The sequence below is a fragment of the Cinclus cinclus genome, chromosome 3 (genome assembly GCF_963662255.1).
Source record: "Cinclus cinclus chromosome 3, bCinCin1.1, whole genome shotgun sequence".
NCBI classification, from domain to species: Eukaryota; Metazoa; Chordata; class Aves; order Passeriformes; family Cinclidae; genus Cinclus; species Cinclus cinclus.
In genome coordinates this window covers 20,536,909-20,551,605 of record NC_085048.1, presented here as the reverse complement: position 1 = coordinate 20,551,605, position 14,697 = coordinate 20,536,909, and the positions used below count along the sequence as shown (strand labels likewise).

Here is a 14,697-nt window from a genome sequence, read left to right as displayed (position 1 = left end):
CTGGCACAGTAAACAACACAAATTACACAATTCTTGCTCCAAAATTCCCCAACAAATAGCTAACTTCTGCAAAAAAAATTTACACTGAACAGAAATAATTGTTTGATTAGTTGAGTTTTTGCAGAAGTCCAGTCACCTGTCATTTACAAACTCCACTACTATAAACAAACCAAACAGTTACCATAAAAATTTGCTACAAGTATTTTTGAAATTTAGCTTTGTGGGTTTGAACCAAGAGAAAACTTACAACAATCAGGCTGTGAAAAGCTGAGTCTGTGAGGCTTCACTTGTACAGGATGAATATTTTCCCCCAGATGAATTACATTATTCTTAAAATTATAAAAGCCAAGGTCACTCTTTGTAGCCTGATAAAGACAGTTAGCAGACATTTTGTTTATTATTGTTTGAAGAAAAGACATTAATGCAACAGACACCAAGCAGCATCCAGCCAAGTCTCCTAGATGCTGCAGGACTTTATGCCATAGTCTTCAACCAAGGCCATAAAACCAGGTTTAACTGCTTACACAGATGGGTTTGCCCTGGGCAGTACATATATATCCACCATGCCTGATAATCCCCTTCTTGAAGCTTCAAACATTCTTACAAATATCTTTGTTCCAGCCTTGGAAGTAAGGCATAAATCTTGAATTTCATTCAGCAATTGTCACCTGAGTCTTTTTTGTCTACATCATGCATATTTTATAGGCTATTAATAAATCAAGATAAAAAGGATGCAATATGAATGTCAAAGCAAATAAACTAACCCGGCATCTGAAAGGCTGTCACACAGAAAAACCAAACAAAAGCAATTTTAGGCTCATTCATTAAAAAAATCACATTCTTAGTACAGGAAAGGAAGCACAAAATCAAAATAGTAATTAATTAATGAGAGCCTGCTTCCATCCTCTAATGTTCTAGAAAAGAGAAATGGTCAAGTTAAGAAGAAATTTTAATAGTCAAGGGCTAGATCAATAGGCACAACTAATATCAGCCTTTCATCGAGGACCTTAATGGGCACCAAAAAAAAAGGCTTCACAAAATAAGGTTTCAGAAATCAACAGTGATATATGTTCATCAAAGCCAGTTCTCCAAAAAGTGATCACTTGGATTGTGTCTCGATAATAGCTGCAAGTTACAGCAACTCTGTCTCTGAAGTGGGTCCTGTAAGGGTTACTCACAACGTCTTTGATTAAAATCAAACTGGCTTCTCAGAGTTTAACCAAGCACTGACTACCAGCTGATCCTGAGAATCGCCTGATGGAGGATTTTTCTTGAGTGGAGGAGGGGGCGGGGGGGAGAACACTACTCTGTTCATCAGATGTTTCTCAGTTCACAGCCACAGACTGGCTGCTTCAGCCCACACATGTTCCCTGGCCATTCAATTGCTGGCTATTTTGGGGTGGGTGTTCACTCCTTTTATACATAGACAGTACACTTTAAAACTCTTGGCTTCACTCCAAAACAGATACATGGTCGGTTTCTTTTGTGCTGTGAAATGTTTCACAAATGATAAAGACATTTCCTTCTCATTTCTAATCCACTCTTGTTAATTATCAAGCTCTAGAACAACTCATTCTTCCTATGGGAAAAAAACCCAACTTCATGGTTTAGAGAAGGCTCTCCCCAACTCTACACATCCTTCATGCTACAGACTGTGCCTGGGCAGGGGAGAAGGCAGGGTGCTGTAACCAATAACCACATGTGTGGCTTCAAAGGCAATATTTTTGCATTCCACCTACAGATCAAGGGTGAAATCTTGGCCACATGTAATCTAGCAAGAATTTTTTTCACCAACTCTTTTGTTGCTAAGATTTTACCTAAGGAATTTGTGCCTCCCTGCAACAGGCAAGTTTACTGCCAGCAACCAGTAATTCTTGCAAAATACCCAATTCCTTGCTCAGCATTAAAATGAAATACACTCAAGGTTAAAAAGGAAAACAAAACCAAAACTTGGGTTAGAGGGAAGAAAGGAGGGTAAAGTTTAAATTGGTTTTGCTGCCATGTAAAGCTGGGGAGAAGATTATGTTTTTTATAACAATTACTTCTTAGGCCAAAATAAATTTGAGTATAATACCAAACATTTATTTTACCAGCTTGTTTCCCAGTGTTACTCTCAGCACCACAGCTTCAAATTCATCAGTTTTGCCTGGTATGAAGCAATTTTTATAACTGAAACAGAAGCAATTCTAGGTCATTTATACCTAGGCATTTTCAAAGCCTTCAGGAACCTTCCTGGGTGTGGTTAAAGTCAGTTTAACTTGGTTCACGAAAAGTAGAATTTGGAAGGTTGTGAATAAATATACACGTGCTAGAGAAGTGTCTATGTGCTAGTGCCTGGGCAGAGAGGGAGGATTCCCTCCTCTGGCAGAAGGCTGCCTTGCTGAAGAGCACAGCGAGCAGTCACACCTCTCTCCCTGCACTGCAGCAGCTCTTTAAATAGGTGCTGCCACAGCAGCTGCACCCTTGGGATTGCCGTCCATCCAGTCCCCCTAAATGTTCAATTTCCATGGCCTCTTCAAGCATATCAGAATCCTGAACTGATCACACCCTATTCTTCCTTTCTAAGAATTACAAATGGACTCATTTATTTTCCATGGTGATTTGTTGCCTACTGGCTCTTGCTGTGTGTTCTGATTCTCATTTGGGAATTACTATTTTATCACGGATTTATGCTACTAAAGACAGAGTAGATGCAATCACCCGTAATTTGAACATCTATTGCTGGGCAACCAAACATAATGGCTCAGCTGGTCCCATCACGTTAAACTCCTGTTTATTCCCAGTTAGAAGGATTTTCTTAAAGTAATACTATTACATAAATCCAGAAGCCACACAAATTAAATAAAAGCCTCAGCCAATATACTCTGAATACTGCAACTATTTTTGCAAGTATTTCCGTATTGTCCATCATGTTGAAATAAAATACTGTTAATAGACAGACCACTGTGTGTCTCTTTTACTGCAAAGTAACTAATATAGACAACATCTGCCTTGAGTATAATCATAGTAATGACCTTCTCTCCACATAGTTCAAAACCACAATACATCAATACAAATCGCTTTTGGAAAAGCCATATTGAAACAAAGTGAAAACCAATGCATCATGAAAATTCAAGATCGTTATAAAGATTACTTTGCTTCTGAGAGACACAGAGCCCTGAAGTCAGGCTGGTGTTGCACAGAATGGAAGATCATGAATGCTCAAATGCAAAAATCACAACTGAATCTCAGAAGGGCTTTTTTCCTGTCTACAGCTCCAGTGTTATTGAGGGGTAACACAAAATTAATGATACACTTGAAGAACATGCCAGATTTGAAGACCACTCTGAAAGGTTGGTATATCCCAAATTTGACTTGCCATTTGCAATCTGGTCTTCGAGGCTGAGCATATTTGTATTGCTTCCTCCCACAGAGCCATCTGTGTGCATCCAGGAAGCACACTGAAATGTAAAATGTTATGAAAGGAAGAGATTTGGGAAAGTTTCAATCCTCATATAGAGCATAAAAATCACCTGGGATGGGGGAAGAAGTTACATATGTGGGAGGTAACTTTAGAAGTAGCTGTGTCTGAGGAAGGCATAACAAACTGGTACTTGTATAGGATTACACACTTGGAACAAATAATTAAAAAAGCAGGTCCTTACACAACATTTCAATTACATTTAAACCTGAGAAGCTTGCACAGTATTCTGGGAAGCAAAGGACCATGAAACTAGATGAATTCTTGATCAGTTCATAATAAACTGGACGGCTATCATGAGACTCTTAACCTATTTATGTTAAACTATGATGATGCAGCAGTAGCATATTTAAAGCCATTTAAGTGTATACAGAGTTGTTCAATTCTTTAAATTTGGCTTTGATTGCCCCAGAAAAGTTTTGTTGATTTTTTTTCCTGAAGTAATAACTGGTAGACAGCATTCCACTGCTTAATTTATAATGCCCACCTTTAGAAAGGACAAGAAAGGAGACTGTGAAAGACAATGTTGCATCTGAAGTAAAATTGTTGCCTGTACACTGAAGACCTTGATAACTGAAGACCTTGATAATTACAACATTCTCCTTTTTACAGGTCTACTTTTCTCAGTATAAACAGAAAAGGAAATCTGTATGTGCCATTATTATACACAAGCTATCTATTTCAGCAACTAGTAGACAGAGTTGGCAAAAAGATTATGAATATAGGAAATACCAGAAACACTATAATTCATTTAGCAGTTGATACTGATGTTATGTAAAGTATTACTTCCTTTCCCTTTGCAAACTCCTTTGTCCCAGAATACCTAGCTTTTGCTAGAGGGCTGGTGATGAGGGCCCCCTTCTGTACTAGAACTATCTTGCACAGAAGTTGACACATCTAAGCACCAGTTATACACCAGAGGCACATCCATACCTCTGATATACTCCTCATCCTCCCTGGAAATTCTGTATGAGTGTTCAAGCCAGTAACAAAGCAGATGAGGTTTTTAGATGCTGAACTACCAACCTTCTGCACGCTGTGTTTTGCAAGCAAAGTCCCTGAGAGCACCCACGACACCACCCTTTTCACATCTGTGTCTTCACTTGCTCACTCATGCTGTTCCTGTTTCCACAGATGCCTCAGAGAAGCACATGGGCAGGTTCAGTTTTCTTGTTTCTTCTTTATGAGTTTTTTGAACAGCAAACAATTGAACAATTGGAATTTGACTAAAACTGTAATTAAAAAAAACTTGTCCAAAATCCTGGTTTATGACCAATACAAGTCCATGGGTCAATTTAAAGTTCATCACAGAAAAGCACACTTTCTGCCCTCCCCTGGGTTTGCTCTTTCACACTAAATTCAACTCATGATCTCCACAGTTGAATGCACTCAAAAAAACCTGAGCCACCCGAAGTCAACTGTAGGTCTCCTGAAATTATACCACACTTTCAGGTCCAAACTACACAAGTTTTTGAGTGGCATCAGTCTCCAGGTTTGGAAATGTAAGCAAATGGGAAGTCAGGAATAATGTCAGAGAGCAAGAGTTTAGTTGGCAGCCATCAATGCAAAGCTGATATGTGCAGCTACTTGCAAGTATCTTTGCAGTACAACCCTAATTAGGCTTAGTAACCTAGTGTGGAAAGAAGCAGCACAAGCACACAAATAGTATTAGGTGATATACAATAAGCCCTTTGAGTTTACCAGAATGCAAAGTATTCAGTTGAGACAGGGTATAAGCAAGCAGTCAGGATATAGTCAGGACTCTCCATCATAAATCAACATGAAGAGCTTTATCATAAACATGAAATGACACTGTTCAATCTAATCATACTTTAATCATGTAAGCATCTAAACATAGTTTATGCTCTTAATTATTGAAACTCATAGTCTGAGTTCTCTGAAACTAATGTATTAAATTAACTATTTTCACTGCCATGCAAGACAAGGGAGTTCTTCAGGTTCCAATCACAGAACCAAATACCACATGACACCCAGTATACAGAGCAGAGCTGTGAAACAAACCCCGCAAGTCTCAACTCTGACAAAGTACTTTTAACATGCTTAACACTGTCAGTTGCTAATACTTTTTCTCTCAACTAGTAATTAATTACTAGTCTGTAATGTCATTCTCATTGTACCAAATCTGAACACTGAAGAAATAGGTGGCATAAAAACTACCACCTAACCACAAAACTGCTCATTCACTTATCTTGAGGAATAGCAAGATAAAATCACCAGCTTGCAACTGCAAGCAGTGAGTAAGGTATTGGATTCATAGTGCTATACCATTTGGGAATAAAATTATGCAAAACAATGCAAAAACCACCGAGGAAATGTAAAGCCCTTGAGATAGTGAGAAGTACTTCATACATTGAGAGCATGGCTTCAAGATTACATTAAGCTCCAGCTAATCCTGACCACACAGGGAATTTCAGATATAAAAGGCCATAAATATTTTCCTTCTGACAGAAGCAGCTGCACTGTATCAGAGATTAAAGCAGCAAGGAACATGAGGGAGAAACACTAGAGCCCTGATACGCTCATTAGAGTGGACCCCAGGGCCTGGTTCCTCAATGTCACACCAGCTGGGACAATGGTCAGGGGTTTTCCTGGACTCTGTACTGACTGCAGCTCCTGGCTGTTCCCATGAGGCAGAAAAATGCTGTAAACAAAGACTTGAGAGTGAAAGAAAATAAGTGTCATGGTCCTTTCTCTCACAAGGCCCAAAGAGGAAGGCTGAGGACAGCATGGACCTGGAAGCCCCTGCCCTCCTAAGGAGGGAGAGGAGTCATAGAGGACCTCTGGGGCACAAAGGGCGAGAGAGAAACTGGGTGCAAAAAGATAAACACCAATATAAACAGGCAAGGAAAGTACATGTGTGAAGGCATTTAAACAATGAAAGTACTGCAGGGATCCCAAAACAGATCTGCAGGCAGTTGTAAACTGGCCAAGCTGCCAGAGGTTTACACTGGAGCTCCCACCAGACTAAAACTCATCTGGAAATGGCACTGTGAGGAGCTCACCTCCCTCTTTCATACACACCAGCTGGGTTTCTAAGAATTTTACTACTCTGTGTCATGATGTGGATGAGATCCCTGGCAACACAGAATAAGGTTTATAGGAAGTGGATGACAAATCCTATAACTGCTATAAAAAATATAAAAGGCAAAGAGAAGGATCTCATCCTGAATGGGTGAGACAAGCATGTAAGACCTAAATTTATCCTTGCCTAATCCATTAGATAGAAACTTATGTCCACTTTAAAAAATGAACAATTTAATGTTACCCCATTTGCTCAGAGGACCAGGCTTTTTGACACTAGATTTACTTAAAATCTTTGGTCTTCTGTTTGCATGTATCAGTGACAGTTTATATTTCTAAACATATTAAAATCTCCTTTAGTACACAGTATTGTCTTCAATAACATTAATTTTAAAATAAAGAACTTACGTAATTAAACTTTATATATTTCATTGAGATGAAAGCTAGTTCAATTAGCAAGTCATGGCACATCATTCTTTCTAAAATCTTATCTCCAATGCTGGAGTTGATATGTCAATTAATTTTGCTTACTCTGGATATTGTATTACTCTTGCTGTGCCTTAGAGGGATCATAAAGATGACTTTTTTTTCTTCCTAATTCTGTATTCTCATTAGACAAACTTGCAAAAAATCCAGCTTTAAAGGCAGAGGCTATCACAACAGTACTATCTCTCCATTTCTGAAAAGAGCTGCCGTTCCACTGAGCAAGATGACAGAAACAAGTGCACACTGTAGCTTATCAAACATTCCTCCCCGTTTCCTTGGCAACACTCAGAGGCCTACACAAAGTGACTGCATCAAGCAGAAGGAAAGGTGGAAGAGAGGAATCCTTTCTGCACTTTACTATCATGTCACTACTATATCTGACAGTAAACAAACCCCATGGAGATCAAGAACACAGTCAAGTGGAAACAGTACAAATGTACCCCTGGAAGTCTGAATGAAAGGGGAACAGCCATGGCTTTAGCAGTGCTGAGCTTTTGCTCTTAGTTACAAACTGTAAACCTGTGAAAGAAAAAGAAAATTACATTAAAATACTGCCATAAGCATTCTAACCTGATTTTTGACTTCACTGTTTTCTTCAATGCTCATCACTACATGGATATATATATACCAATGAGTCTGGTTCATTTCCCCTTTCAGCCTTTATGACATATGGCTCAAATTGATGTTTCTTTGCTTAAGTAACTCTCTATGCTGTCTATGTCTCCTAATCAACCTGATCAGAGCAGGACACTGTTGACAGGCACTGGTTTCCCACCCAGATATGGCAGGATGCTTACCCCTCTCCCTTTGGTTCTACAGAGTCTCTCTAGTCTGGTCTTCTTAAATAAAAGCACTGAGAAAAACTTCTCACTCACCTTTTTCATTCTTGGGGACCCAAGAACAGGCAACTGGGGATGGTTGCTGTTGCTGCAGCACCAAACCAACATTTTCCTCAGCACAATTCACAACATATCAACTGTTTGTAAAAAGTGCTGCAAACTCCTAATGGGTGAGAAGACTGAGAAACTGAAACTATGGCCAGTATATTGACTTTCATTGGTATATTCCCACTTAAAAGCCAGTGAAATACACATATTCACAGTGATTTTATGTACACATGAATGAATTGCAAGGGAAGATTGTCTTCTGATTCTTCTGGAGTGGTAATAGAATATTTTGGTGAGAAGTTACAGATTTGCCCTTTGACTATACTATCTATATTTTTGAAAAGTGTACTTAAAATACTTTGTATCACAGAATCACAAGGTTGAAAGAGACTGTGAAGATGACTGAGTCCAACCCATTCCCTAACACCTCAACTAAACCATGGCACCAAGTGCCACATTCAATCTTTTTTTAAACACATCCAGGGACGGTGACTCCACCACCACCCCAGGCAGACCACTCCAGTACTTGATCACTCTTTCTTTAAAAAATTTTTTCCTAATACCCAACCTATATTTTCCTTGGCACTGCTTAAGACTGTATCCTCTAGTTCTGTCAGTTGCTGCCTGGAGAAAGAGACCAATCCCACCTGACTACAAACACCTTTCAGGGAGTTGTAGAGAGTGATAAGGTGAGCCCTGAGTCTCCTTTTCTTCAGGATAAACAACCCCAGCTCCCTCAGCCATTCCTCACAGGGCTTCTGTTCCAAGCCCCTCCCCAGCCTTGTTGCCTCCTCTGGATGTGCTCAAGCATCTCAACGTCCTTCCTAAACTGAGGGGACAGAACTGGACACAGCACTCAAGGTGTGACCTCACCAGAGCTGAGTCCAGGGGAAGAATGACCTCCCTGCTCCTGCTGGCCACACCATTCCTGATCCAGGCCAGGATGCCCTTGGCCTTCTCGGCCACCAGGGCACACTGCTGGCTCATGTTCAGTCAGCTGTGGACCAGCACCCCCAGGTCTCTTTCTACCTGGGCACTGTCCAGCCACACCATCCCCACACTATCAATATGACACATTAAAAACAAGTTGTATTCACTGTGCTTTCACCCATCATCTTTTTTATTGTAAAAGTACAGGCAGCATTGAACTTTCTTGATGCCCTCTTTCCACATATTCAATCCAACTGGGAATATGAAGAGGTCCCAGTCAACTGGAAGCTGGCAAACATTGTCTCAAGGCAAGAAGGATGAGTGTGATAACTACATGCCTTCCAGTCTCACTTCAGTGTCAGGTAAAGTTACAAGGGTTATTCTGCAGCCAGTGAAAAAAAAAACAAAACTGAAAGACAACACGGTCATTATTCCCAGCCAGAACAAGTTAATAAAGTTGAAATACTGTTTAAGAAATTTAATTTCCTTTTATAACAAAGTAACCCAGGTAGCTGATCGGGGAAGACAATTAATGTGAACTGTGGATTTCAGTAAAGCTATTGATCTGAGGCCTCTCACAGATCTCAAAATGTCTAGCACACAGCTAAGATAAGCACATCATGTGACGGGTGAGAAACTGGCTCACAGGTCAGGCACGAAGGGTTATTTATAGTGAATGGGGTGGTAACATCAGACTAGTGACCTGTCACTAGTAGGGTTTCCCAAAGCTTCATTTTAGACTCAGTCCTCCTCAACGTCTTCATAAACAACTCCAAGGAATAATAAGCCACTTTACCAATGACACTAAATTGAGAGGAGCTGTCAACTCCCTTGAAGGCAGAGAGACTGTGCAGAGAAACCCTGACAAATTACAGGGCCAGGCAATCACCAACCATAGGAAGTTTAACAAGGGATTAATGTGCTGGATTATGCAGGTGGGACAGGGCATCTCTGGATGTATGAACAGACTGAGCATAGACACTGGAGAGCAGCCACACAGAAGGAAATCTGGGGATCCTTGCCAATGGCAAGTTGAATATGGGTCAGCATTACCCTGGAGCCAGGAGGGCTAACCATGTCCTGAGAGGCATCAGGTACAGCATCACTGGCCAGGTGAGGGAGGTGAATTCATTACCAACACAAGTAAATCAAAATCAAGAATATACAAATTTCTGTTCACACTGAAAATATTCCCCTGTTCCTATATTAATCCAACTTTTCCACACTATGTGTCTGTGCTTCTGCACATGGATTAGCTGGGGTGAAGAGAACATCAACAGCCTACCAGAAACAATGCATGGATTTACAAAGGGAAAAGCTCTATCTCCCATCTTTCTGCCAATGGTCCTATGAAGAAAATTAACATATCACACTTTTGGCACACATAAATTAAATAATTGCTTCCAAAAAATTGTCTGTCTGGCATGCCAGAGAGCCCATACAGACTTTCAAGCAAGACTAATTCTAATACATGAAACAGGACTTTGACTAATTTGCTGTGAGAAATGCATTTTTTCCTAAAGACTGAGATTGTGAAATTTTTACCGGTTATTATTGCAAGAAGCAAATGCAAGTTGTTATTGCATTCTATTAAGAAAAAAATATTAGAATCATACAAATAAAGGATCCTGCCCAACAGCTGAGACTTCAATCCCTCTTCATGTTTGCAACTAAGAGAATTTAGTCGACTGTTGGTGCTAGGGGAGAACAAGAGGAACAAGGCAATAGCATATCAAGGATGGGGCAGTATGGCAGAATATACTTGAGTAAAACTTTCCTGCTTTGCCCCACACCTTCAGACCACACAGTTTTTCCTACCAAAATACAAATGGCTTAAAACAAAAAACCACCCCCTAAACGTGTTCTGCAGAATTCGAAGACAAAAGACTGCTGTACAAAGCTCAGTGGAGTAGAAAACTGCCCACTGAGGATTTTGCCAAGTGAAAACCAAATTCACACAGCCCTTGCTTTTCACCTTAGAATAGTACTAAAGCATGCCTTTGATTTATACATACTCATAAAACTTTTCCACCTTTCAGGTGCACATTACAGGCTGTACAAGATTAATTCAAATTCAGCCATTAATTCAGCACTAAAGTTTGCCTCTTTAAACTATACTGCTTTTTTCTTGCCACATCATAGAAAACTGGAAGCAACAATTTCATTTAGTAAATAATAAACAGCAAGGTACAATTGTGCCAGCTACCTCCTCACAGAAAAGGTTTGGGTGGAGAAAAAAGTGCCAAGATAATGGAAATGTAACCAATAACCAGTAATACTTGCAAGTACACAACTTGAATTCATCAAGAATCCTTGCTAATCCCAGCAGCAATGTCAGAATACCAACCTTACTGGAGTCAAGTACTCAACCTGGCATGTGGCAGATACAAACCAACTTTTCTCAGTCTTCCAGAAATGCAAGAGGTAATCCCTCTACTACTTAATGATTTTGCACAGAATCACCATTATTCTGTATCTTTTCAGTACCCACAAACTGTATATGTAAACAGAAAATCAGGTCTGAGAAATGGTTTTCTATCTCAGGATTTTGCTGCAGCATCCCAAACTGTTCTTGATGATTAGATTTTAGTAAAACCATATACTATGAGGCCATTGGGATCTCATCCTATACTTAGAAAACAGAGGGAGACAATTTTATGATGACTGCAAATATACGAAGTTTCAAGCAGAGTAGACAGTATTTCTCTGTTAGCTTTTTGCAACTTGTAGTGAACACCCAGTAGTCTCACCAGTGATGTGATACTACCATATATCAAAGATCATGTCATCATCAGCTATAAAATGCAGCAACTTGGTCGTGCAAATAAGAAGCAACACTGAGACAGTATGAAGTCTTACCAGTCTGGCACTCTGCAGGAAGGCTGTACTTTCTAAGCTTCTGTAATCTTTAGCAGCCAACTTAAACTGGAACTAAGGAGACAACTCTACAGAATAACTAACACAATTAGGTGTGTATTGAAACTTGTCTATAAAGACCAGTTCAAACAACACCGCATTCAGGGTAACAGCTAGATCAAACATGGTAGTATGTGCAAAAACAAGGCTATGATGTTCCTCTTTCATGATTGTTTATATTCAATGAAGTTGGATCATTTGGCAGAAAAGTTTGATTAAACCAGAGGGAGGATTTTTTCAGCATACACAGTGTCTTTCAACTACTTTTTATTTCTTATCTTTTGATCCTTTTTATTAGAAGACTAAATTAATATAACAGAGCTTACCAAGAGAAAAATTAGTTCAGCTCACATTTTACCTAGAGTACCTGAAGGTTTACCTAGATTTAACCTGAAGGTTGATTTACAAATTATGTACAAAGTCATTCCTTTTTTTTTGTGTAATATCATCACCAAACATGATGCAGCTGAAAAACATCAAAAGCCAAGAGGTACAACTAAGTTCTACATGACTCTTTGGTCAGGAGTTTTTGTTTTTCCCCTCATGCTTTTCTTCCCCATATGACCATGCTGACATACAAGGATTTGGTCTTATCAGGTGTGAAACTGCTGCACAAAATCATAGTAGAAATATTCAACAATTTGTTCCTCCCACACTCACCTACAAGAGGAATCCCCAATTGTAAGAAATACACTTCTTTACATAGTCCTCTCAGGGTTATACATACAGCAACAGGTAAATTATAAAATAAAGGCTTTAATCTCATTCTCTAAGTAGTGCATTATCACTTAAAAAGGAGTTACAAGAATTAAGTCATTCTTGAAATAAAGATATAAGTACCCATAAAATTCTCTATAGCCATTTACAATGGGAGGAGCAAGAAGACCTGACAAGAACCATCCTGGAGAATACAGGGGGTAGTAAATGCTACACTCTGATGCTGTAGCATTTATGCCTCCTTATCCTTAGAGCACAACTGTGGGAAAATTCATTAAGACAAGGGTGCAATATTAAATAAATGTAGTGTGAAATAATGCCTAGAGTTAGCACTGGATCATAGCACAACTGAATTATAATCCATGAATAGGAATCAAAATGAATCTAGAGATATTAAATGCATTTAATATTACAATAATTAGGCAAAAAAAAACCCCAGGATATAAAAATAACTCCTTATATATGAAAGTCTAGCTAACGAGTAAAGTCTTAAAATTCAGATTTCTCTTGAAGGCAGCTGGCAGACTTGTAGGGGGGATTAATTGCCACAGAAGAATTTGTAAACTTCAGAGCTTGAGGTCATTTTTGGAGAGAGGCTAGGAGGAAATTACCTATTAACATATAGCTTAAAAAACATTCATTAAGATTTTTTTCTGAAGCACTACTTTGAAGGCCAAGATACCACAGCCTCGAGAGAAGTGAGTAAATTCTACACAAGTAAATAACCACTCTTAATCACAGCGACATGGTGGCTTGGTCATCTTTACTGAGACAAACTTCTTTGCTCTAACTATGGGGTAAAGAACAAAGGCAGAACCAGTGACCACGAGACCACTTGGCGCACTACATCAAACCCACATTTTTGCACGTCTGCACGCTCTCATGCTTTAGAATGCCTTACTCATTCATGCATAAAATTCTAAACTATGACAAATACAAGTAATTAAGGTTGCAAGGCAGGAGCCTGGCTGTCACTTTACGCATTCTCAGTTTCCAAAGAAAGAGGCTCTACTACTCTTTATGTTACAGAACTTTTCATGGGCAGAATGCTCTCCTTTGTTTTCAGTAGCCCATTGAATTTCAAATATGGATTTTAACAAAGTAGTCTGTAAAAGTCAGTAACTGCTGTCACTTACTTGGCTTAGAGTTAATGACGACACTTTCAGCAGAGAGCTGGGGTGGGAACCTGCAGTTGTCTCCTTGACCCTCACTGCTGCCATACTCTATGACATCCACTTGTCCCAGCGGTACGCTCCACTTCAACAAATACCTCTGGCCAGTTGTCACGGTGCCACCACTTTCATAGGAAGAGCTGGAAGATGCACAAATTATTGCTGTGACCAGCAACTGTGTTTCATGGCATGCTATTTATTATTTTAGCTTCTAAAATCTGCTGTTTATCAGCTTGAGTACAGTGCACAACTTGAAAAAAATACATGCATCAGGCTGAATTTTGTGACTGACCTTTCCCAGCATGCAAAGAGCAGCCATGCAGTTGCAGCTAATCTTGTCTACGAACACCACAGGACAGCCAACAAGAGTCCTCTTATTCCCATAACAAAACATAAATGACCATCTTTTAAGATCAATGTGCATTCTGAAATCCTAATACAAGTACTTGGGATTATACTTTGGACCTAACTGCTATGTTTAGGGAAGTATGGACTATGGGAGTGAATGACTTTGAATGATTTCTGGCAACAGGAAGGACACATAACCTCTGAAGGACTGATAAGCCACCACTCCTGCCAAGCTCCACAGCCCAGATTGTTCTGTACAGCAGACTTCTGAAACTGCTGCAGCTCCCAAGAGTAATCCTGCCTGAGCTGCTGCTTTAGAAGTGTGTATCACAACAGGCATTGCAGTGAAAGAGCACACTGAGGAAGCTCATTACGAATAGAAATTACATTAATACTAATTTTACTTTGTTTCCTTCATTCCCCTATTCCCATTCAAGAAGACGTAACATTTATTACAAACGACAAAAGAGATGTTAAAGTGAAAAAAGGTTTTCATCACAGAAAGAATGACTGAAATCCAGAAGTGACATGCTTGATAGAACATGAGAGAACTCAGCAAAATGCATCTATCGAGAACAATAACTAAAATGTTGAAGTTCACTTAGTCAGCTACCAATCTGCAACACAGACTTTTGTTTCAATGAGGAAGCAAGTACGAACAAAGAACACAACTGCCACAACCCAAGTAATTATTTATAAATTCTTGACCTAGCTCAGAAGAAACAAAAGCTAGGCAGGG

The 14,697-nt window shown here is 39.5% G+C and overlaps 1 protein-coding gene across 1 annotated transcript in view; it reads right to left on the bottom strand.

Moving 5' to 3' along the window:
• The window catches only part of ARHGEF10 (Rho guanine nucleotide exchange factor 10), a 79,619-nt gene that overhangs the window by 35,734 nt on the left and 29,188 nt on the right, over positions 1–14,697 (bottom strand). Inside the window, exon 17 of the mRNA XM_062488532.1 lies at positions 13,575–13,750. Within this exon, the coding sequence (XP_062344516.1) occupies positions 13,575–13,750 (176 nt within the window). The remainder of the gene's footprint in view (positions 1–13,574; positions 13,751–14,697) is intronic.